Source organism: Acomys minous, assembly GCF_964271855.1.
Source record: "Acomys minous genome assembly, chromosome: 14".
NCBI lineage: Eukaryota > Metazoa > Chordata > Mammalia > Rodentia > Muridae > Acomys > Acomys minous.
In genome coordinates, this window is record NC_140496.1 from 18484636 (window position 1) to 18506128 (window position 21493).

Consider the following 21493-nt stretch of genomic DNA (forward strand, 5'->3'; position numbering starts at 1 on the left):
TCCTTTACTCTGGCATACTGCTACACATTGCTGAGGTAATCCTAATCATAGCCAGTGCTGACTTGAAAGTTTGCCATCAGTGCCATCAGCTTAAGTGACGAGACACTCAAGTACATTTATTTGCTAAGTACCACAACTATCCTAAGTGTGTTATCAGTTGTCTATTGCTAGTATTACTACCATTTTATGACAGGAACTGAATAACTGGCTCAACTTACATGGTAATGGGACAGCAGGTATTTCTTGGGACACAGTGCATCCAGTCATTGGAAATATTCCCAGTCGGACTTTAGTGTGGAACTCTGGGAAAGGCATTTGGACCAGTTAAGTACCTAATCTCTCTTCAATGTATTTCTTTTCTTTTTCTTTTTTTATTCAGACAGGGTTTCTTTGTGTAATAGCCCTGGCTGTCCTGGAACTTGCTCTGGAGACCAGGTTAGCCTTGAACTTAAAAAGAATTTTCTGCCTCTGCCTCCCAAGTGCTGGGATCAAAAGTGTGCACCTACACACTTCAATGTAATTCTTAAAGAGTATTTTTCAGCTGGTCAGGTAGGGCTTAACTGTAGTTGGGGGTTATTTGTCACTTTTAAACAGTCTTAGACCTACAGAGGTGGGAGAAAAATCTAAATGTCCCTGTTGCATTGGAAGAGGTCCACATTCCTGGCGTGGTTATTTTTCTGGCAACAAATTAACTAGGGCACATCCTTCTGGACCTCAAGCTCTATAAATATCCAAACTGTACATAAGCTTTGAGGCAGGCCAAGAAAAGGTCTATGCTTATTCTTGTACCAGCACAGAAACAGAAATGAGCAGCTCTTGTCTCTTCCATACCATGGCAGCCAAACTGCAAGAGTGCTCAGTTGCTCGGATCTAGTCTTTGTCATGGGTGACCTGTCTCACCTAGCTCCAGCCCTTTCCTTGGAAGACCAACTTAGTTGAAGAGCACTCTCCCTCAGAAAAGAAAAGGTCATTTACCTAAGCTGGGTGTGGTGGCGCATGCCTTTAATCCCAGCCCTCCGGAGGCCAGCCTTGTCTACAAAGCGAGTCCAGGACAGCCAGGGCTACACAGAGAAACCCTGTCTCCAGGGGGAAAAAAAACCACTACCTAAAATATCCCCATCAAACTCTCTCCTACTACACATCACTAGATGAAACGAATGAGACTTAAAGAGCAAAGGGTCAGTAAAGATAAAATTAATTTATTTGCCCTCATAGCTTCATGGACTGTACTGGGTCCTACAGTCTCATAACCCTGGCTTGCCACTGTTGGCTGAAAAGTCCAGGTTTCTGGAGTGCCTGCTCCCTTGTCCAGAGCTGCACTGATCCAGGTCCCTCCAGACCCCATCCTGTTCCCACATGCAGAGGGTGCACAGGTCTCCCTGCAACCAACCCGGACCTGCCTGTGGCAGCAAGGACTGTGGCCTCCTGGGTGCCCGCAGCACCAATCCTTGTGGGCTAGAGTGGATGGAAGGTCAGGCAGGAGGGTGAGGTTCAGTGCAGAGAGCTGCTGTTCTGTTCTTCAAAGGCCATTTTACCCAGAAGCTGGCTGTCCAGCTCGACCCCGCTAACAGGCAATGGGAAGAAGTTCATTTCGGCTGCTAAGGCTGCCATGGCAGACGGGTCCTGACCGAACTGGGCTCGCAACATCATGTCCATTTTCTCCAGTCTCCTCTTGAGCCGCTTAGCCTCTCGCTCTCGAATGAGTCGGGCCTGCCGCTTCTCTGGGGTTTCATTGGCCCGCTTCAGCCTCATGGCCTCGCGGTCTCGCTGTAGCCGCCGAGCTCGCTGCTCATCTGTCTCCTGCATGCGCTGCAGGCGCTTGGCTTCACGGTCCCTCATCCGTCTCACCTCCCGCTCCTCTGGGGTCTCGTTGTCCCGCCGACTCTTCTTGGCTGTGCGTTCTCGTTCAAGTCGTTGTAGCCGTACTTCCAAAGGCTCGTTCTGGCGACGGAGGGCCCACTTGCGTACACTTGGGGTCTGGGTCTCCAGTAGCTTGCGGTAAGCAGCGCAGTTGTTGCACACAAGCAGAATTCCAGCAGGGTACACTGGAGGACTACAGGCAATGTCCTTTCCTTCAGCACTGGAGGAGCCCTCACTGTGGACTTGGGGTAGGGATTCCATATTAAGTACTTCAGGAAGTTTCTCACTGGGAAGAAAAGATTTTTGATAGTTAGTGTAGTATTTCCCTGAGGCATGCCTCAGCTATCTAGGTAACTGACTGACTCCTTAACCACTAGGCAAACTGTTCAGGTCCCCCACTGTGAGGGCTGGTCTGCATGCTTGGGAGACCCCTTTCTTTTCTTTAGACTAAGTTTTAAAGCCCACCTTGAATTAACAACTGAGCCACCTGCCATAAAAACCTACCCAGTATAACCGCTACAAGGCGAAGTCAGAAGGCAGCTATGCTGACACTGCACGTCTCGGCCTATTGTGTGAGTGAAGAGGGTCAAGAGGTGGAAGTTTCCTTCACACAGACACAATTCACTGCCTTATTTCCTCCTACGTGCCACTGCTCACCAAGTAGCTTGTGCATTGTACAAACAAGGCAAAGGGATGAGGATGGTGTTCTAGTCTTCCTAGAACGCAGCTGAGCATGCTCTCTGACCAGGTCTTCCCGGGGCACGGCAACTGCAGGTCTATCGTGAGGAATGTTCTTGCTTGTCTCTGCATCACTTTCTAGTTGGAAATATTCTGCTAGGGAAAGCAAAGCAATTCGTTTCTCTTGAGAGGTATCTATTGCACACTGCCTAGCCTGCCTCCTCATCTCATTACTTGTATTTCCAGACTGTTCTATCGGCTCACTTGCATTACTCATCTCTAGCCTTTCTTTTGACCTGGGAAAGCAGCATCTTATACCTAGAAACTTGCTGTTAGCACAAGGTTAGGTGTTCTACTAACCTGTTGAAAGTGGCATGGCTAGTAAAACGGGCTCCACACACAGCACAGTTAGACCGCTGGTCTTCCGAATGGATTAGGAGGTGGCGACCCAAAGACCCTGGGGAGCTAAGGGCCCGTCCACAGACAGGGCACATGTAACTCTTGGCACTCACCACTGCGGCAGTATGCTGTAAAACAAAGCCTTCATGTGTCAGTTTTGTGTTATCTCCAAGACAGTCTGCACCCCTTCCTTCTCTTTCTCTTAGACTGAGGCACTTGCAACTATCTCTTTAGCTCCTGGGAAAGGCCCAGCCTGTTGTGTTAATGGATTTCTAGATGAGCCCAGCCATTGAGACCATTGCTCAGATTTTATCACCATGAGTTCTGGCCATATCCTGGGACACGCAAGTGGCTTGAAAAGCAGTCCGGTTCCAGGGCTCTCCTGAGAGCCTGAGGGGTTTACACTGCTGGAGGTTCTGACGTCCCTGCCTCATACTGTACAGACACAAGTGCATTTTAAGAGAACATGACGGAGTTGGGTGAGAACAGTGGTGTGTAACGGGTGTTCCCAGCCTGCTCCTCCTCGGCTTCTGAAGAAATACTTCTACCAACCAACCATCTTTACAGGTACAATCCATCAAGCTTTGTACAGCCTGCGCTGTGTACTGATGTCCACTAGGAACAGCTACACTCTTAGTTTTAGGGCGAAAAGTCTTATTTTGTTTTCTTTGTACTTTCATTGGCCCCCTCAAAATATGCCATTTGTTTTGTGTGCATGCCACAGTATGTGTGTGTAGAGGTCAGATGACAACAAGTGGCAATCAATTCTCTCCTTCCACTCTCCTTCCTGGGGATTGTACTCAGGGCACACCAGGCTTCGTGGCAGGTGCCTTTACCACCAGAGCCATATTGTTGGCTCACATTATGTATTTTTTAAAATAATAATAATAATAATAATAATAATTATTATTATTATTAGTTTTTTCAAGACAGGGTTTCTCTGTGTAGCTCTGGCTGTCCTGGACTCACTTTGTAGACCAGGCTGGCCTCGAACTCACAGCGATCCGTCTGCCTCTGCCTCTGCCTCTGCCTCCTGAGTGCTGGGATTAAAGGCGTGCGCCACCACTGCCTGGCTTCACATTATGTAATTTATGTTAGCCCTACCCCACCTTTAAAAGCTTAATAGAAGTAAGTTTCTATTTCTCAATATTTTAGTAAAACAAGATCATGTTACTTATTTTCCACAGTGTATCACTCTGGAACTCAGAACCAATTTTTTTTCTAAGATGCTCTGAGGGGTGGAATGAATCCTGTAGAACCAACAGCTAGAGGCAGGGCCACTGCAGTACCTGACTTCCGAGCTGCTGGCACTCAGTTCCAGAGTCCCCTCCCCATTCCATACCTGGTACACATGTGCAATCAGCTGCTCCCGACTCCCACAGTCTAGCTGGCAGAGGGGACACTGGCAGAGTTCAAGCAAGGGGTCGGAATTTAGGTTTTCTGTGACCTGCAAATCCACCAAACAGGTGTCATGAACACTCCCCACTAGTCTCTTCCTAGCACCCCCGCCCCACCCTTTCATGAGTTTCCCATGTGTTAGTCTTGGGTTCCCACTGAGACTGAAGGGTAAAATATTGTCTTTAGTCTTCCAGGTCGTCTACCCTGAGGACACCATACTCTGCAGGGAAGGGATTAGCTCCCCTTCTGCATGCTCCATACATGAATACACAGGAAATGATTTAGTTGGAAGCTGGTTCCACAGGACAGTCTGACTGACTTAACCCTGAAAACACACTCCAGAGTGCTCCCTGGAGGAGTTCTCCCTTCGCTAAGGTGGCTGCTCTGCTTGGAAAGAACTGAGAGCTTTTAGGGCTGCTGGGGTGGGGGTGGGAGCGAAAGCCGGCGTGAAGAGGGCTGCTGGTCACTTGCCTCGTGCTCTACTTCATTCCCACTACCAACAGGCTGCTCTGCAGTCTCTAACTCTTTCTCCACTTTGACTACCCCACCATCTTCCTCTGATGTGTGGGAAGACACTTCATCTTGCGTGGTCTCTTCTTCGTCACCTTCACTGTCACCTGGAACACATAAACTGGGTCACTTGTTCTGATTTTTACAGCAATACATCCTGAGGTGCTGTCCACTTGAGAGTTTGCAGCTATAATGAAAAAAACATTTTCAGACTTAAGGTAATACAGTTTGCATCAGTGCTTAGGGGCCACAAATCAGGGCAAATGGAAGCCAGCTATGACTACCACTCATTAGGCCATATGCATACTACAGGGAAAGTGGGAGGCAAACTTGCACTAAAAATGGTACCTAGCCTTCTACATTACCATAAAATAACTGTTGTTTATGAAACAGGTCTCACTCTGTATTCAATTTCTGATCCTCCTTCCTGTTTCCCAACTGCTGTGATTATAGCCATGTACTGCCGTGCCTGGCAAAATAACTATTCTTAAGTCATGGTTCTCAAATATCTTACACTTGAGATCGTATCTCCCAAGCACACCACACCAAACTCACTCCCACAGCACAACCTGACTCAGCAATACCTCTTCCTGATTGTACTTACTTGTCTCTACTGCCACCTACACAATTTCTCCATCTTGTCAGACAATTCTATCCCAAAGCTACTAATCTCTTCTGTCACAACAAACATCAATACACACTTCCAAAAAATAATAACGAAATTTTATTTCCTCTTATCGGTAAGCATATTAAAAATAAACTGGTTTAAAATTATGTCAGTTTATAGGGAAAGGGCTATATATTACAGTGAAAAATAAAACTAGCAACCTTGGGCAGTTTATTTTTATAGGGGTGGGAGGTGTCCAACTTTATCCTCTCTCCTCTTCTCCCCCCACCCCCAGCCCCTTACCACTCTGTTTCTGAAGATGGTTTTACTGTGCAGCAGAGGCTGGTTTCAAGTGCATAGCCCTCCCCCACCCCCAACCTCCCCAAGTGTCCACTCTGTTCTCTCTGACTGAGACAGTTTTCTGTGTAGCCCTGGCTGGAAGTGCTGGGATCAAAGGCATGTCCCACCTTTCTCGGCTGTCCACTCTGTACTTGATCCATTAGGTACTGCGTATTTTAAGCTAATAAAGCCATTGTCTCAGATGGCTCTTTGGCTTAGCTAATGGATATCTAAGTGTGAAAGACGTGGGCGTGGAGGAGTGCCATTCTTCACTGCAGACAGAAGTAACTGGGTCTGTTTTAGTTTGGCAGGGAAGGATGTGGTTGTGGAGCTAATCTACCTGTGGCTATTGAATCTGCAAGGTTTGTGTGAGCTGATTTTGTCCTTCACTTGTAAAATAAAGGGGGGGATGATTGGGGGGAGCAAAACCCAACAATAACAAATGAGGTTCAGAGTGGGTGCTTTAAAGGTCATGGCCATGCCTAATGGAAGCCGTCAGCCGGTCAGGGGATAGCCCTCTCATTCCTGCTTGGACTCTGGACTGCTAGGGCTACCGAGAGTATCTCAACATGCTCTGCATGCACAGTGAGGCTCACATTTCCCTACTGACAGTGCTAGTCATCTCCCTTCTGTTTTGCATAATTTCTCAATCTACAATACAAGGTCATTCTTTCTGGACAACACTGGGTTAAATTTCCTTTACTGACACATCCCTACCACATCACGTGCTGGAGGGTACACGAGTCCATGTTAGATGTATCAGGCATGTGGTAGACTTCATCTGGGTGCTGAAAAGTATGGTATGTTTTCGTTAAAGCTTTCTTTCACTTGAATCCACCTCAATTATGAAGGGTCGGCCCAGACTAATTCATAATGTATTTTCTCACCAGCGTCCAGTGTGGAACACTTGTAGGCATAGTCTAAGGCACTGCTGCATAAAATACACTTTTGTAGCCATGCATGGTTAGCTCACACCTTTAATCCCAGCACTCAGGAAGCAGAGGCAGGCAGATCACTGTGAGTTCGAGGTCAGTCTGGTCTACAAAAGTGAGTCCGAGCTGGGCGGTGGTGGTGCACACCTTTAATCCCGGCACTTTGGGGGCAGAGGCAGGTGGCTCTCTGTGAGTTCGAGGCCAGCCTGGTCTACAAAAGTGAGTCCAGGACAGCCAGAGTGACAGAGAAACCCTGTCTCAGGGAAAAAAAATAAAAAAGTAAGTCCAGGACTACCAATGCTACACAGTGAGACCCTGTCTCAAAATCCAAAAATGAAAGAAAAGAAACAACAACAAAAAGAGAAACTGGCTGGGCATGGTGGTGCATGCCTTTAATCCCAGCACTCAGGAGGAAGAGGTAGGCGCATTGATGTGACTTTGAGACCAGCCTGGTCTACAAAATGAGTCCAGGACAGCAAGGCTACACAGAGAAACCCTATCTCGAAAAACAAAACAAAATAACAACAACAACAACAACAAAAAAACCCCCGCTGTACTGTCTTGAAAATAAAATAATAAAAAATTTAAAAAGTTTAAAAAGATAGATGGAGAGATACTGCAATGTCTCATAAGATCCCTAGAACTCTCGGGTTCATTTCTTTGTGCCTACCTGCTAAGTTGTATGTGTTGTGTCTGTGTGCTTGCTGTTGCTTAATTAATAGTTTAGGAAAAACTGTAGAACTCTGTATAGAGTTCAGAACAATATACTCTCTCTCTCTCTCTTCTCTTTGTTCTCCCCAAGATTTCAACTAGTTAAAAAAGCAAAACAAACCAAAAACCCCAGAGGTTTCATGCTAAACTGACATCTAATAAAAAGCTGGTATCAAATGGTAAGATGAGGAAAGTGTAGACAGCCTTCTGGGAACTAACACAGCTTGGCGTGTGTCTGTACAGGCAGGTCATGGAACACACAGCCTGCAGCCTCCACTTGAAAGACTTTTTTTTTAATCTCCTAAACACAGAGATCTAGTATGGGCTTAGGTGTGGGAACCAGGACTTGAGCATTTTATGTGCTGCATAAGCCCATCACTAACAAATCTGTACGACAGTGAGGCCAGGACCTCAAGCAAACATTCATCAGTGCTACTCTTACATTTCATTAATTATAAATGAACAGACCTAAAGCAAGGGTTTCCCCCCCCCCCTTTTTATTTGACCTGGCCCACAAGCTGCCAAAACACTGTCTGTCTTATAATGTCCTATCACAACCACCAGAAAAACCTATCTGTATATGACACTGTGCCAATTACTAGAGTCCATGAGTTATAAAAGCAACGTGCCCACCTGTCCTCTCTGAATAAACATACGCAGGCCCTGGAGACCCACACATCTTCTTAGATCTTCCTCCCACCCCCACCCCCAATCCCCAGAGCACACACTCTGTTAGTTCCGCTCCCATTGCCCTGAGTCATTACCAGAAGGTGCAGAACTCACTGCTACTGGAGTCCTGATCTCTTAGTTGCTGGATAGCTTGTCGCTGACCGCCAAGGTCTCCAGGAAAATCCGTTTTCATCATCGCCTGTCGGGCTTGTTCCTCTAGCCCAGCAAATACTTGATCCCCTGGTGGTCACAAGGAAAAATAGTCAGGCCACCAATTGGGCAGTACAAGCCTAGGCAAACTAGTTTGAAAGTCAGACCATCAGAAGGAGGAGACAGGGAGGTACCCTGTATAGATTCATTCACCTCCAAGCCATGCTGCTCTCTCCAGCAGCTTCTGGGTGGAAGTGCTCTTCCTCAGCAGCTATCCTATCTGAAATTCCCCCTAGTTTTGATCCTTGAAAAGGTGATTAATCACCACCTTACAAACTGAACTGCAGAATCTCAGTCCATTGCAGCCTTTCATCAGGACTGGGAGACAGAGGGGTAAGAGGTAAAGCAGCGTGATGGAGGCGGGGCAACAGAACGGCCAACACCAGTCATCTCAGCCTTGCTGTTTCACACCCAAATGCTTCAGGGAATCCTGAATAAATCTCCAATCCCATCTTTCTCCTACAGTCATCCCAAGCTATGTCCTGGCCACCCCTCCTGCCTTTTTCTAATGTCTGTCAGAGTTAGCATGATAAACAAGGCTGGATGGGGTGGGGTGGGAAGGGAGAGGCCATCATATTCTCACTCACTGAAACCCATCCCTGAAGCACACCACCTAGTTCACAGCAAACGCTGCTTACGCGGCCTCCTTGGGGCAGCGCGGCCTTTGTTTGTATATAAAGTGTTCAGAAGCCCTGACCATCCCTGATTTTGCATTTACTTTTCATGAGCTCTGCCTGAGACCCATGTTACTGATGAATTAACCTGCAAGTGCTGTTTAATTTCCAGGAAACTAGACAGAGATAGAAAAGAGCGATAGGCTTCTCTTACCTCGGAATGGAAACTACAGGCCCAATTCCCCAGCCAGCAAGAGGGAATAATAACAAAACCCAGTGAAATGTCTCTAGATCGGGCCCTTTCTTAACTGAAAGGGAAAGGACAGTATACAGGCTAAGACTGAGGGGAGACAGGACAATTATATGGTGGTAGTTCTTTCGGTGTGAAAGTTGATGGCAGGGGGGGGGGTGTCAGCTCCATGTGATTTACTTGGCCACTCATTCAGCAAATAATCCTTATTTGCTAGTAGTTTATTCAGCAAATAAACTATATGCTAAGCACTAAACACCAATTATAGTTACTATGTGGTATGTGCCAGTCCAGTCTTTATAAGCACTGTATGGATCTCACCTTAATTCTCTCTTTTAAAATTGAACTTTTTATTATTTGTGTGTAGTGAGGATTAGGTGTGCCACAGTAAATATTTGGAGGACAGAGGACAAATCTGTGTGTCCTGGGGATTGAACTCTGGTTATGGTACTTACACAAGCCCTTTGCCTCTCTAGCATCTTGCTGGGCCCCTCACCTTGATTCTTTATAGGTAGGTACTCACCTACCTTCCTACCCACCATATACCTACACTACCTGCATGTAATTAAAAAGATGGCCACAGGCGACGCAAGGACGGCTCAGCAGTAAAGTGTACTGCTCTTGCACAGTTTGGTTCCCAGTCTTCATGTCAGAGGCTACAGATGCCTGTCATTCCAGCTTCCAGGAGTATAAAGCCTCTGGCCTCCACAAGTACCTGTACTCATGTGTTCATAAACACATAATTAAAAATAAATCTTACAAGGTTTCTCTGCACAGCCTTGGCTGTCCTGGACTCGCTTTGTAGACTGGGCTGGCCTCGAACTCACAGAGATCTGCCTGCCTCTGCCTCCCGAGTGCTGGGATTAAAGGCGTGCGCCACCACGCCTGGCAATAAATCATTTTTTAAAATGGAAGAAACTAAGGTCTATGATAAAACAAAGTATTGAGGTCTACACAACTACAATGTCTTTTCTGGCTCTCCCTTCTTCATCTATAGTATGTGTTTCTCTGGGGATGGGGGTTAAGATAAGGTCTTGTACATGCTAAAACATACTTTTAGCACTGAGCTATAACCCTAACCCCTAAAGTCCAGATTTCGCACGCGCTGCCACTGGCGGCATGAATTTCATGCTCCAGGGATCCAATCAGTTAACAACAAATACTTGTCTCTGTGAGACTGAATGGCTCTGGTCATAGTGCTGCTCTTATGTTCACATCCTGCAACAGCTATTCAAACATCACAATATGTTATCAAGGCTGCAGTGTTACAGAAGAAAAAAAAAGTAGTTCTGATACCATTGCCATGAGTTGTCATGCCTGGGTTACAGAGACTGACAGTGCGGCAACTGTGCCTCGTCCTGTGTTATCAGAATGTAGTCCTAGGTACACAGGCTTCAAGAAAAGAAAAAACTAGTTCATTAAAGACTGTATTCACATTTTTTTTTTTTTGGACTGGTGGGATTAAAGGTACACAACACCATGCCCAACCTGTGTTCGCATTTCTGAAGCAACACATGGACTATAAGTCACCATGAAAGCACCGTGGTGGCGCACATCTTTAATCCCAGCACTCGGGAGGCAGAGGCAGGCGGATCGCTGTGAGTTCGAGGCCAGCCTGGTCTACAACGTGAGTCCAGGACAGTGCTTCCTAATGCCTCTCTGCAGAAGTATTTCATTTATCCACACTGATGCCACTGAAGCAGCAAAACCACCTGCAACAATACTCAGTTCCTCTACACTGGTTCAAGGTTTCGGAGCTAAGGGTCAGAGATAGATCAGGTACTAAGGAATAAATTAAATATTGGCATGTACTGTAAATTGTAAATGTCAGTAATTCTCATCAATAAAACTTCAGGTTGTAAGGAAACTAGTTAGAATTATAACACTGACAGAAATAAACAATAAAAAATGTCCCTGTCACACTGCACTAGGAGAAAGACATCTAAAAGGAAGCTGGAGAGATGGATGGCTCAGTAGTTACAAGCACTGGCCATTCTTCCAGAGGACCCAGGTTTGATTCCCAGCACCCACATGGTGGCTCATAACCATCTATAAACTCTGGTTCTATGAGATACTTTGGGCCTCCGTAGGCACCAGGCACGTAAGGCAAAACACTCATACACATTAAATTAAATTAAACTTTAGCTTTTTTTTTCGAGACAGGGTTTCTCTGTATAGCCTTGGCTGTCCTGGACTCACTTTGTAGACCAGGCTGGCCTCGAACTCACAGCGATCCGCCTGCCTCTGCCTCCTGAGTGCTGGGATTAAAGGCGTGCACAACCACGCCCGGCTATAAATTAAATTAAACTTTAAAAGGTATCTAAAAGCAGCTGATTCTTTCAAAATGAGCCAATAGTTCAGTTTAATCTTTACCCACATGAACTCAGAATTCTATTAAGTTTAATTATTCCAACCTTTACAGATCAGAATGGAGTCTCTTCATTGTGACTCCCCTAAGATTCCTGCTGGCAATCTCGGGGAACTTGGGTGATGCGCACTCCTCCCCGCCAAAGTAATTTTTTATTCAATTTACATTGGTATTTTGCCTGCATTTGTGAGAGAGTTGGATATCCTGGAACTGGAGTTAGGAGAATATGGAGCCGCCATGTGGGCGCTAGGAACTGAACTTAGGTCTTCTGGAAGAACAGCCAGTGCTCTTAACCGCTGAGCCATCTATCCAGCTCCAGTGAAGGAACTTGGCATACATACATTTTATTCAGTAGTATAGAAATACTACTCTTTTATTCCATTACTGACTATGAAAAAGCCTAAAATAAATACTGTTCTTTAAGGCTGTTTCTATTTTAAATAGCACCATAAAACAATATATATGTGTGTTTTTAAATCTTAAAGGTGATTTTATCAACCTTCCTAAAAAGAGTGAATGATTTTTCTAGTAGTTACTTCTCCCTCATCTCCACACCCAACTGTCTAGAGTTATTCTTTAGATAGAAGGTAGTGGAAGCTGTTGAAAATATGTTACCCTGGGGCTGGTGAGTTGGCTCAGTGGGTAAAGACACTTTCTACCATGTCTGAGTTCAATTCCTGAAACCTATACAGTTGAAAGACAGAGCCCACAGTTCAAAGCTATCCTCTGATTTTCATGTGTGTGCTGTGGCATGCCCTCTCCACCCCATACACAAAATAAACAAATGTAAAAAATTTAAGTTATCCCTTTTCGTCAAGATGGAGCCAAAAGCGAAGAAGGAAGCCCCTGCCCCTCCCAAAGCCGAAGCCAAAGCAAAGGCCTTGAAAGCTAAGAAGGCAGTGCTGAAAGGTGTCCACATCCACAAGAAGAAGAAGATCCGCATGTCACCCACCTTCCGGCGGCCTAAGACCCTGTGGCTCTGGAGGCAGCTCAAATGCCCTCAAAAGAGCGCACCCAGGAGAAACAGGCTTGACCACTATGCCGTCATCACATTCCCCCTGACCACTGGGTCAGCCATGAAGAAAATAGAGGACAACAACACACTCGTGTTCATTGTGGATGTCAAGGCCAACAAGCACTAGATCAAACAGGCTGTGAAGAAACTCTGTGACATTGATGTGGCCAAAGTCAACACCCTGACAAGGCCTGACGGAAAGAAGAAGTCGTGTGTTTGACTGGCTCCTGATTATGATGCTCTGGATGTTGCCAACAAGATTGGGATCATCTAAACTGAGACCAGCTGGCTAATTCTAAATACACACTTTTTTCACCATTTAAAAAAAAAAAGTTATACATCTTAATCCAAGTATGGTACATACAGGTATTAGTGACTAAGAAATGTAAAATTACCTATTTTTTGGTAACAGAATTATTACTTCTATCTTCAGACTACTGGAGTGAATGAAAATGTTCTAGCTCCCAGATATTAGTGTAAGGTCACCTTCTTATTAAATGTGTGTAATTATCTGCCTATCAATAGCCAGGCTTCACAATAAAATCCAGGTAGTCTCCTCTCTCACCTTTTCTTTCTCTCTTCCAACTTGGTATGAAATGCAAAGAGTGTTTCTCTCACTTTTGCCTAGGGATTCACAAACTAGTAAAGAACAAGGCTATAAACGCCAGTTTCTAAAATGATGAAAAGACCAAGATAAAAGCCTTCGAAGGGAAGCCAGGCAGTGGTGGCGCACACCTTTAATCCCAGCACTCGGGAGGCAGAGGCAGGTGGATCTCTGGAAGTTCAAGGCCAGCCTTGCTTTGTAGTGAGCCCAGTACAGCCAAGGGTACACAGAGAAACTGTCTTGGGGGGAAAAAAGTCTTTGAAGAACAAAGATTCTGCTCTTCCTTCGCCTTGGGTCCTTAGTACCATTTGGTAAATGCAGTTCTGGGCTGCCTGAAATTACTCAGTTAACACGTTCTCTAAGCAAGCAGATGTCTAGGAAAAACAGCAGCACTGGGAGGAGGCGCTTCAGATGCCTTCCCAGCTGGCACTGTTGAGGAGCCCGGTGCTGTCTCTGTGGGAACAGCAGTTATACCCAGGAAGGCCAGCAGCACCAATGGCTTCTCAGAGAGCAAAGGATCTGGACATTTTACACCTGAAAAGCTTCCAGCTGCAGCTCTCCTGTCTCAGTGTCTGCAACCTGAGAGCCAGTGTCTTGAGGAAAGCTTTTTTCTTGGTGTCTTCCTTGATCCCAGCAGTGAAATATGAGTATACAAAAGACTGTCTTTTCAAGTTGTCCACACAGTTGGCAGACTTGTACTCAGAAAGGGGAGACGTGGGAAAACAGGTAAGGCAGGTCTAAAACACAAGGTTTCAACTCAGCGGTAGTTCCTTTATAACAAGTAATTCTGGGTTTTCACTCTAAAATTTTGCATTGAGTCTATTAAGGAGAAGGGAATGGGCTATCTGGATGATTTAGATATGAAAACTGAGTAAACAGCCTGCCACTGGTTTCAGAGGACCCAGTGTGATTCCCAGTACGCACATGGTGGCTCACAACCATCTGTAACTCAGAGGCTGGAGAAATGGCTCAGTGATTAAGAGCACCGACTGGTTCGATCCGAACACCTACTGTTTGCAATCCTCTTCTGGCATCTGTGGGCATCAGATATGCATATGGTACAGACATACACACAAAATACCCATACACATAAATAAAATATGAAAAGTAAAAAGATAGGGACTCAAGTATTCCAACTCCAGTACCAGCCCAGTTTGTTTTGGCTTTGGCTGTCTTTGGTGGGAGGAGATTTAACTGATGGGTATAAGCTATGTAGACATAGGCACAGGTGACTCAAGCTTTGCTGGTTCCCTGGCTTTCCTACAATTGTGCTGTTGCCCTACAAGCTACTCTACTCTGGGAACCCTGTGGTGGGTGATTTATATGGGAGATAGCTCCTCCGTTCTCTTTACATTAGGCACATCACATCTGTTTCAGTAGCGACTTCTAAATCTCCCTAAATCACTCACCTTTATATTAAGCAGTCTGGGAACTCTACCTAGCCCAGAATAACAACTGGAAGCACCCAATTGGTTCTAATTTATTCAACATTTCCAGGACTTAAACAATGATTATATATGAAGGTTTGCACCCAACATCATAAGTGAAAGCTGTCAAAGCTATCATAACTTTTTGGTCACACTGTTGTCAATAACATTCAGTCATCTTAATTTCTTGCATAATCAATCAATCCTCTTTAATATTTTGCTTATTGATTGCTTTTAAAGAAAGCCTTACAGGGTGGCGCTATAGATGGGTGGTAGGGTATCTGTCCACCATGTGTAAGGCCCTTCACAGAAAGATCATGTAGACCTCTGCGTTTTCTTCATCTGTTGCTGTACTGTACTTTATTTAGTTAGTTCTTTATAATTGTCACTTATCTATTTTATGAAGGCATGGTGGCACACCCCTTTAATCTCAGCACTTGGGAGGCAGGGGCAGGTAGATTGCTGAGTTCAAGGCCAGCCTGGTCTACAAGTGAGTCCAGGACAGTCAAGGCTACACAGAGAAACCTTGTCTTGAGCTCTCCCCCCCAAGCCCTACTCCCTGCACCCTCCCAAAAAAAAGAATGCTTCTCTATCCAGATTTCAGGATAATGGCTAGTTATCACAAATCTAATAGTAACTAATTATTTTGTTTGGTGTGTGTATGTGTGCACAGAGGTCAATGCCAGAGGTCAATGTCTTCTCTTTTGCTCTCTATCTTATTTTTTTGAACATGGTATTTCACTGAAACTAAAGCTTACTCTGTTAGCCAGACTACCGGGCCATCAAGTCTCCAGAATCCTCCTGTCTCGGTCCTCTCCCTACCACTGGGACTATACCTACCTTTGTTGTTGTTGTTGTTGTTGAGTGCATTATGTTAGTGTGTGTGAGAGAGTGAGAAAGAGCAAGTCGTGAGCATGTATGGAGGCTAACGGACAACCTGCAGGAGCTGGTTCTTTCCTCCCACCATGTTGGTCCCAGGGATCCAACTCAGGTCGTCAGCATTCAAAGAAGGCCACCTGTTGAGCCATCTCATTGATTTCCTCCTCTCATTTTTGGTTTTGTTTTTAATTATTTTATTTTTATTCATATGGGTTCAGGCCCTCGTGCTTGTACAACAAGCACTTTGCCCACTGAGTCATCTCCCAGTTCTTGTTTTGATTTTGGCTTTTGTTGCTGTTTCTCACTATGTAGGAGGGACACCCCCGCCACACCCTGGCTCTGCACAGCTTTCCTTGGCTGAGGAAGGAGATTCCACAACCCATCTTACCTCCTTGACTCTGAAGCCAGAACTACATGGCCAGAGCCTCCACGTTCTGCTGCCTGATGGGGCTAGAACTTGACTCCTTGTCCAGTTCCACTGGTGTCAGCTTCCTGTTGTTCACTTCCCACACTGCTTAGACTTTTCTTTAGTTTTTTTCAAAAGTTGGAAATTTAGCTGGATAGGGTCTTGCTCTGCGGTCACATAGCCTGAGTCTTTGGACAAATAAACCTTCTGCTTGCAGAGCTGGGCGTGGTGGCGCACACCTTTAATCCCAGCACTCAGGAGGCAGAGGCAGGCTGTGAGTTCGAGGCCAGCCTGGTCGACAAAGAGAGTTCTAGGCTAGCCAGGGCTATTACATAGAGAAAGCCTGTCTTCAAAAACCAAACCAAACCAAAAACCACTTGTGCTTGCTACAAGTCTCCCTGTTCTCTAGCAGATCATATGCACTCTTTTTTCTTTTCGTACAAATCCACCTGTCACCCTCTAAGGCCCAGGCTGAGTTCACAGCCTAGGGCCTCTTCCACCAGGCATTCCATTGCTACTCAGGTCAGCGAAACTACCCTAACTACTTTTAACTTCTGGGATACACAGTATGTAGGGCACCTATTTGGCATATAGCAGCTGGTATTTTTATGTTTCTTCTGTGCGTATGTGTAGCTGCATTACAGTTTACTTATGTTATATTGTTTTATAGTCTTGAAACCTAGTATATTTTCACAAAACAAATTTCCTATCATTGTTAATATATTATAATGAATCTAATGCATATATCCCTTGGAGAAGTTAGACATCACTCCAGTAACCTCACACTTCAAATCCATATACGGAAACCTTTCACCCTTTTCTCACCCCCACAAATGAGTGTGAGCTTCTCACCCTAAATTTAGGTTTCTCTTTTATCCCAACCCGCAACTGCCCAGGTTCCAAAAGAAAAAGCCCAGTACTCACAGTGAACTTTATTTGGATTTGTCTGCTTCCTACGGGACATGTTTCCCTGATCCAAAAGCTCTGCTCGTCCCCAGCTTCACCACCGGATATGTCACCACCTCCTTGTAAGGTGCTGACCTGCAAAAACAAACAAACAAAATTTTAAATGATGTTGTTAGACTGCTATTCTCCCCAGAAATTACAAAATTAGAAATTTAAGGACCTTACAAAATGTCTTGACCATATAAAACTCACCAGATATAAATAACTGAACCAATGAAATGAGAAGAGTATATAAATCTCAAGCCCCATGTCAAGCTCCCAAGAAGCTTAAGAGACAACTTCTTTTTAGAGGACTTATGAGATTTCTTCTCTAAAGCTGTCTTTGGAATGCAGACTAACAATCACAGTCAGGGTCACAGGACAGAAAGGGACGCAAACTCAGGCAATCAAGGTTAGAAGTGCTGTGAGCTGAAGGGACTGCTTCTGCAGATGTGAGACAAAGTAAAAAGATGACCAAGACTGTAGTCGCTGCAAATAGAAGCCAAGGCGTGCAGTCAGTACCTCAAGTTCTCTAAGAGGTAATGCTGAGAGGCAGCAAAGGCATCGTGTATTGGCAATGCGGGCACACTAGCAGGCACCTATATGACAGCACAGGAGCAAATCAAACCTCACCACTTGGGACAGGCTCTCACACAAGAGTAGGTGGCATCCACACTGTGAAGTGCTAATTCAATCTCCCCATGTGGAACACCAACTGGCCCTGCTCATTTGCTCTGGAGAGGTGGTCAAAGATCATAATTTCATAGCCTCGTCTCAACCCTGCTATGTAGCAAGGAGACCAAGGAGGAATAAAGAGAAAAGCTCCCTGTAGAAGAGTGGCAGAGATGTGCGTCTGCCCCTCTCACAATCAGCCAGCAAACTCTTAAGCCTGGGGCTTCCTTGTTAACTGCGAGACTGCTTTAGCCACAAGCATGGTAAGAGACTGTGAGGTGGATCAGCTGCAGAAGCCGTGGCCTTTTCTTTACAAGACAGAATGAGGCCTGGGGATGTGAAACAGTGGCAGAGCACTGGGCCTAGCACATGTCAGGCCCTGGGTTCAATTCCCAACACCACCAAACAAGGCTGATAAACATATACCAGAGTGAACAAATAGAAAAGCAAAAGAGGGAATTAATCATTCTCCATTTCCTTTCAGTTCTTGCCTTCTTAAATTGGACACACATATAGAAATACATAGTTTACTGCTTTAAGGGACACTACTAGTTGTACTGTCCAGTTAATGAAGACTCACCTGCTAATGGCAACTAAACTCCTCTATGAAGCTAGAAAGGCCCTCAGACCTGTAATCAAACCCTGCCTCCCCTTACCAAAAGAAAGAAACCGCAAATGGCAAAGACAGGCCTCCACAGGAAGTGGCAAAGGAAGCAGCTTTCAGGCAGTCTTCTATCATATCTGCATACCAAACACAGTTCTTTTCAGACCTTCAATTAAAAAAAAAAAAAAAAAGGAAAATAACTCCTAATGTGTACAATAGAAAAAAAAAAACAATTTTAGAGAGCAACAAATTGATGTCTAATACAAAGGGTATGTATTCTGATTTGGTTTGGTTTTTCAAGACAGGGTTTCTCTGTGTAGCCCTGACTGTCCTGAACTCACTTTGTAGTCCAGGCTGGCCTCAAACTTACAAGAGATCCACCTGCCTCTGCCTCCCGAGTGCTGGGATTAGAGGTGTGCGCCACTGTGCCCAGCCTTCTCTCTGTGTTTCTTGGAAACACAAGTCTCATGTATCCTTAGCTGGTCTTCAACTGGATAAGTAACCGCGTGACCATGAATTTCTGATATTCCTGTCTCAGGAGAGTACAGGTGAGTGCTTCCATAGCAGTTCTACATGGCGCTGGGGACTGAACCTAAAGCTTTGTGCATGCCAGGCAGAACTCGGTGCCTAACGGGCAAGCACTCTACCCACTAAGCTGCGTCCCCAGTTGCAAGGGGTGGTCACTCTTCTCTGCCCTCTCTCCCCTTGAGCTCCTGGACTCAGTGACCATCTGGCCTCAGCCCTCTGACTAGTGGGATTAGAGGTGTACATCCCTTCTAGTGATTTTAGGACAGGCTGTGACTCAACAGTATACTTTAGTTCTTCTCTCTGTCTGTGGAGTCCCAAAGTGGAAAGCTGAGTGAGATGTAGGTTGTCTGTTTTTCTATACTTCTCTATTGTATAACAAAACAAAAACAAAAACAAAAACAAAACAAAAAAACAAAGGAAATCTCATCTACGCTTATTCCCACGAAGATCACGAATGGGAGCTATGAGACTGTGATACTAAAGTCTGTGTGAAGGAGTGCCAAGTAACTTGACGCAGGCTCTATTTACATCATCTTGGCAAGCCAACACTTCACTGCTAAAGCGACAGGGCAGGGAGAGACGAAATGCTGCGCTGCACATCCAGAAAGGCAGCAGCATCCACTGCTTTCTCTCCATCCTCCTAGTGGCCCAATGAGGAACTGACCAGATGGTACCTCCTGGGACTTCACACCTGAGAGATCAAGGGAAAATAAACACGCACCCTCCCTGCTCCCAAAACAAAGCTAAGCCACAATAATTAAAACACACACTAGAAGAGAAAGTCCATAGGAGGGCGGGGGTGGGGGGGGAACACTTAAAAATAAATAAGGAAGCAGACAAATGGCACTGGGAGGGCACACCTGACCCAAAAGACACGATCTCTGTGGTTAGTTTTATAAGTGGCAACCCTATTAAAACAAATCAAAAGGTACACAAGGCCACTTGGTCCCCTTTTGCATTCAGCACTGCCCGAATGTGAAACTTAAGCTAGGAATGTAACTGGATAGCTGGATAGCTTAGCTGCCTAAACATCTTCCTTCAGCTGGGAGGAAATTGGGAAGAACGGTAAACTGAGGTTCAGACCTACAAGGGATGCTACTTTTAAAGAGAGCTTTTTTTTTTTTTGTCAAATAAAAAGTGTCCTTGGGAGGGTGCACTGGCCCCATCCCTGCCTCTGCTCTCTCACAGGTGTTAGGATGCAGCTTCCAGGGCACACTACAGACAGTGTGTGTGTGTGTGTGTGTGTGTGTGTGTGTGTGTGTGTGTGTGTGCGCACACTACAGACAGTGTGTGTGTGTGTGTGTGTGTGTGTGTGTGTGTGTGTGTGTGTGTGTGTGTACGGCCAGCCTGAAGAAAAGAGGATGCATGCCCACCTCCAACTCTGGTGAGGTTCCCACGGAGCAAAGTAAACTCGCCTGAATCCGAGTGATGTGAATCTGCGGAAAGGGAGAGAAGAAAGGCGGTCATGCATTCGGTTCACTGTCCCCGGGTCTTCTCGGGTCCTGGCTGGGGCTCCAGTGTGATGGACCCTTTCGCATTTTCGAGCAGGGGCACAGGTAATTCCCAGGTAACAGACAGGAGCCAGAGGTCTCCCGAGTCGTCTCTGACCAACCCTTAGACCACTTAGCCTTCTCCGAAATCTAAATTTAGTAGCTCGTCGGTCCGCCCGCGCCAGGACCGCCCGGGCCCCCCGCCCCGTCCGCTCTCCCACGCCCATCCTCCCCTCCCCCAGCTCCACCCCAGCCTGTCAGACGCCAGCCCGCGAGGCCCTCACCCAGCCGCCGCAGCACCCAGCCCGCCCCTCCCCAGGAGCGGGCAGACAAAAGGCGGGCGGCGGGCGCTACCCGGGCAGCTGGCTCCTGGCGCGGGGGCGCTTTACCCGCAGTCTCGGCGCTCCGCGTCTCGGGCCCCGCCTCCGGACAGACAGACCGCGGGACAATGGGCCCGGGCTGCAGCTCGCGCTGGCCAGGCCGAGGCTCCCTGGGACCCGGACCCGGCGGGCAGAGGGTGGCAGCGCGCCGGGCGGCGGCGGGTAGGCGAGGGGCCGCGCGGCAGACAGACAAAGCCAACAGCAGACAGACAGACGGAGGGGGAAAAAGATGGCGACGCGGATGACGGGAGCGCGCGGCTCGCGCTCTCGCTTCGAGTAGGGCGCGTGCCGGAACCTCACCTCTCTCCTCCCGCCGCCGCCGCCCCGACCCCTCCCGGCTCCCCAGGCGCGCGCCTGGCGTTGTGGGCGGGGCCTCAGGGACAGGGTCCGGGAAGGCGGGACTTAGGGAGCATCCAATCGCCGGCGTTCCAGAGGGGCCCCACCCGCGTCCAGGCACAGGAGACCCCCTGTTGAGCACCTCTCCTGGCTTTCGGTGGTACCCTCAGTCCCTCCGCGCCCCTTTTAGGGTGGTGAACTCCACTCAGCTGTCATCGCCCCTGGTTTCCTATCCCAACATTGAGTTCAGCCACAGAACCCACATCCCCCGACCACAGCTCCACCGCAGGCTTCCCCTTCTCCATAGCCATACCTGGGCCACCCGCCCTATAGTCCCAAGCGCTCTTCACTCTCACATGCCCCACCGATTCTTCAGCTCCCCGAGGCATTTAATGTGACGAAAGAGGGCCCACAGCATCGGTGGGAGGGACTAAGTTCAGCTGTCAGAACCTCAGACTCGAAAAATGGTTAGATTTATTTGAGGTGTTTACTTTTCCCTCTGGTCCTCGACACAGGACATAGGTAACTTGTGGTCCTCGTTGCTATCTAAAAGGTATTTGGAAAGGTTGAGAGTGGTTGGACTTAATTTTCTTCTAACGCGACTCCTGTTACTGGAAAACCCAAACTCACTTCTGAAGTCTCTCTTACTTGGAGAAGTAGAG

General features: G+C 46.7%; 1 protein-coding gene and 1 pseudogene across 7 annotated transcripts; one reads left to right on the forward strand and one right to left on the reverse strand.

The window, feature by feature from the left end:
- Window positions 1-1179: 1179 nt before the first annotated feature.
- On the reverse strand, window positions 1180-20864 carry ZNF821 (zinc finger protein 821). 6 transcript variants are annotated; one of them, XM_084755821.1, is made up of 9 exons: window positions 20796-20864; window positions 19999-20061; window positions 18150-18263; window positions 16801-16917; window positions 8218-8343; window positions 4807-4952; window positions 4280-4384; window positions 2899-3065; window positions 1180-2146 (listed from the first exon to the last, which is right to left on the reverse strand). In XM_084755821.1, the coding sequence occupies exons 4-9, from the start codon at window positions 16838-16840 to the stop codon at window positions 1492-1494; spliced, it is 1239 nt and encodes a 412-aa protein (XP_084611947.1). In that variant the 5' UTR covers window positions 16841-16917; window positions 18150-18263; window positions 19999-20061; window positions 20796-20864; the 3' UTR covers window positions 1180-1491. The 6 variants fall into 6 exon arrangements, with proteins under 6 accessions (XP_084611947.1, XP_084611945.1, XP_084611948.1 ...); XM_084755819.1 differs by lacking the exon at window positions 20796-20864 and adding an exon at window positions 20505-20782; XM_084755822.1 differs by lacking the exon at window positions 20796-20864 and adding an exon at window positions 20470-20782.
- Window positions 10812-16794, forward strand: LOC311582635 (large ribosomal subunit protein uL23-like; annotated as a pseudogene). Its single transcript has one exon. The product of its transcript is annotated as a large ribosomal subunit protein uL23-like (transcript).
- Window positions 20865-21493: the final 629 nt, after the last annotated feature.

Excerpts from the sequence above, each read along its gene's own strand:
- ZNF821 (XM_084755821.1), bottom strand. The coding sequence starts at position 16,840 with ATGTCCCGTAGGAAGCAGACAAATCCAAATAAAGTTCACT. Across the intron at positions 8,344-16,800 it reads AAATCCAAATAAAGTTCACT|GGGATCAAGTATTTGCTGGG; the intron begins GTGAGTACTGGG and ends TGTGACCACCAG. Across the intron at positions 4,953-8,217 it reads AGATCAGGACTCCAGTAGCA|GTGACAGTGAAGGTGACGAA; the intron begins GTGAGTTCTGCA and ends TATGTGTTCCAG.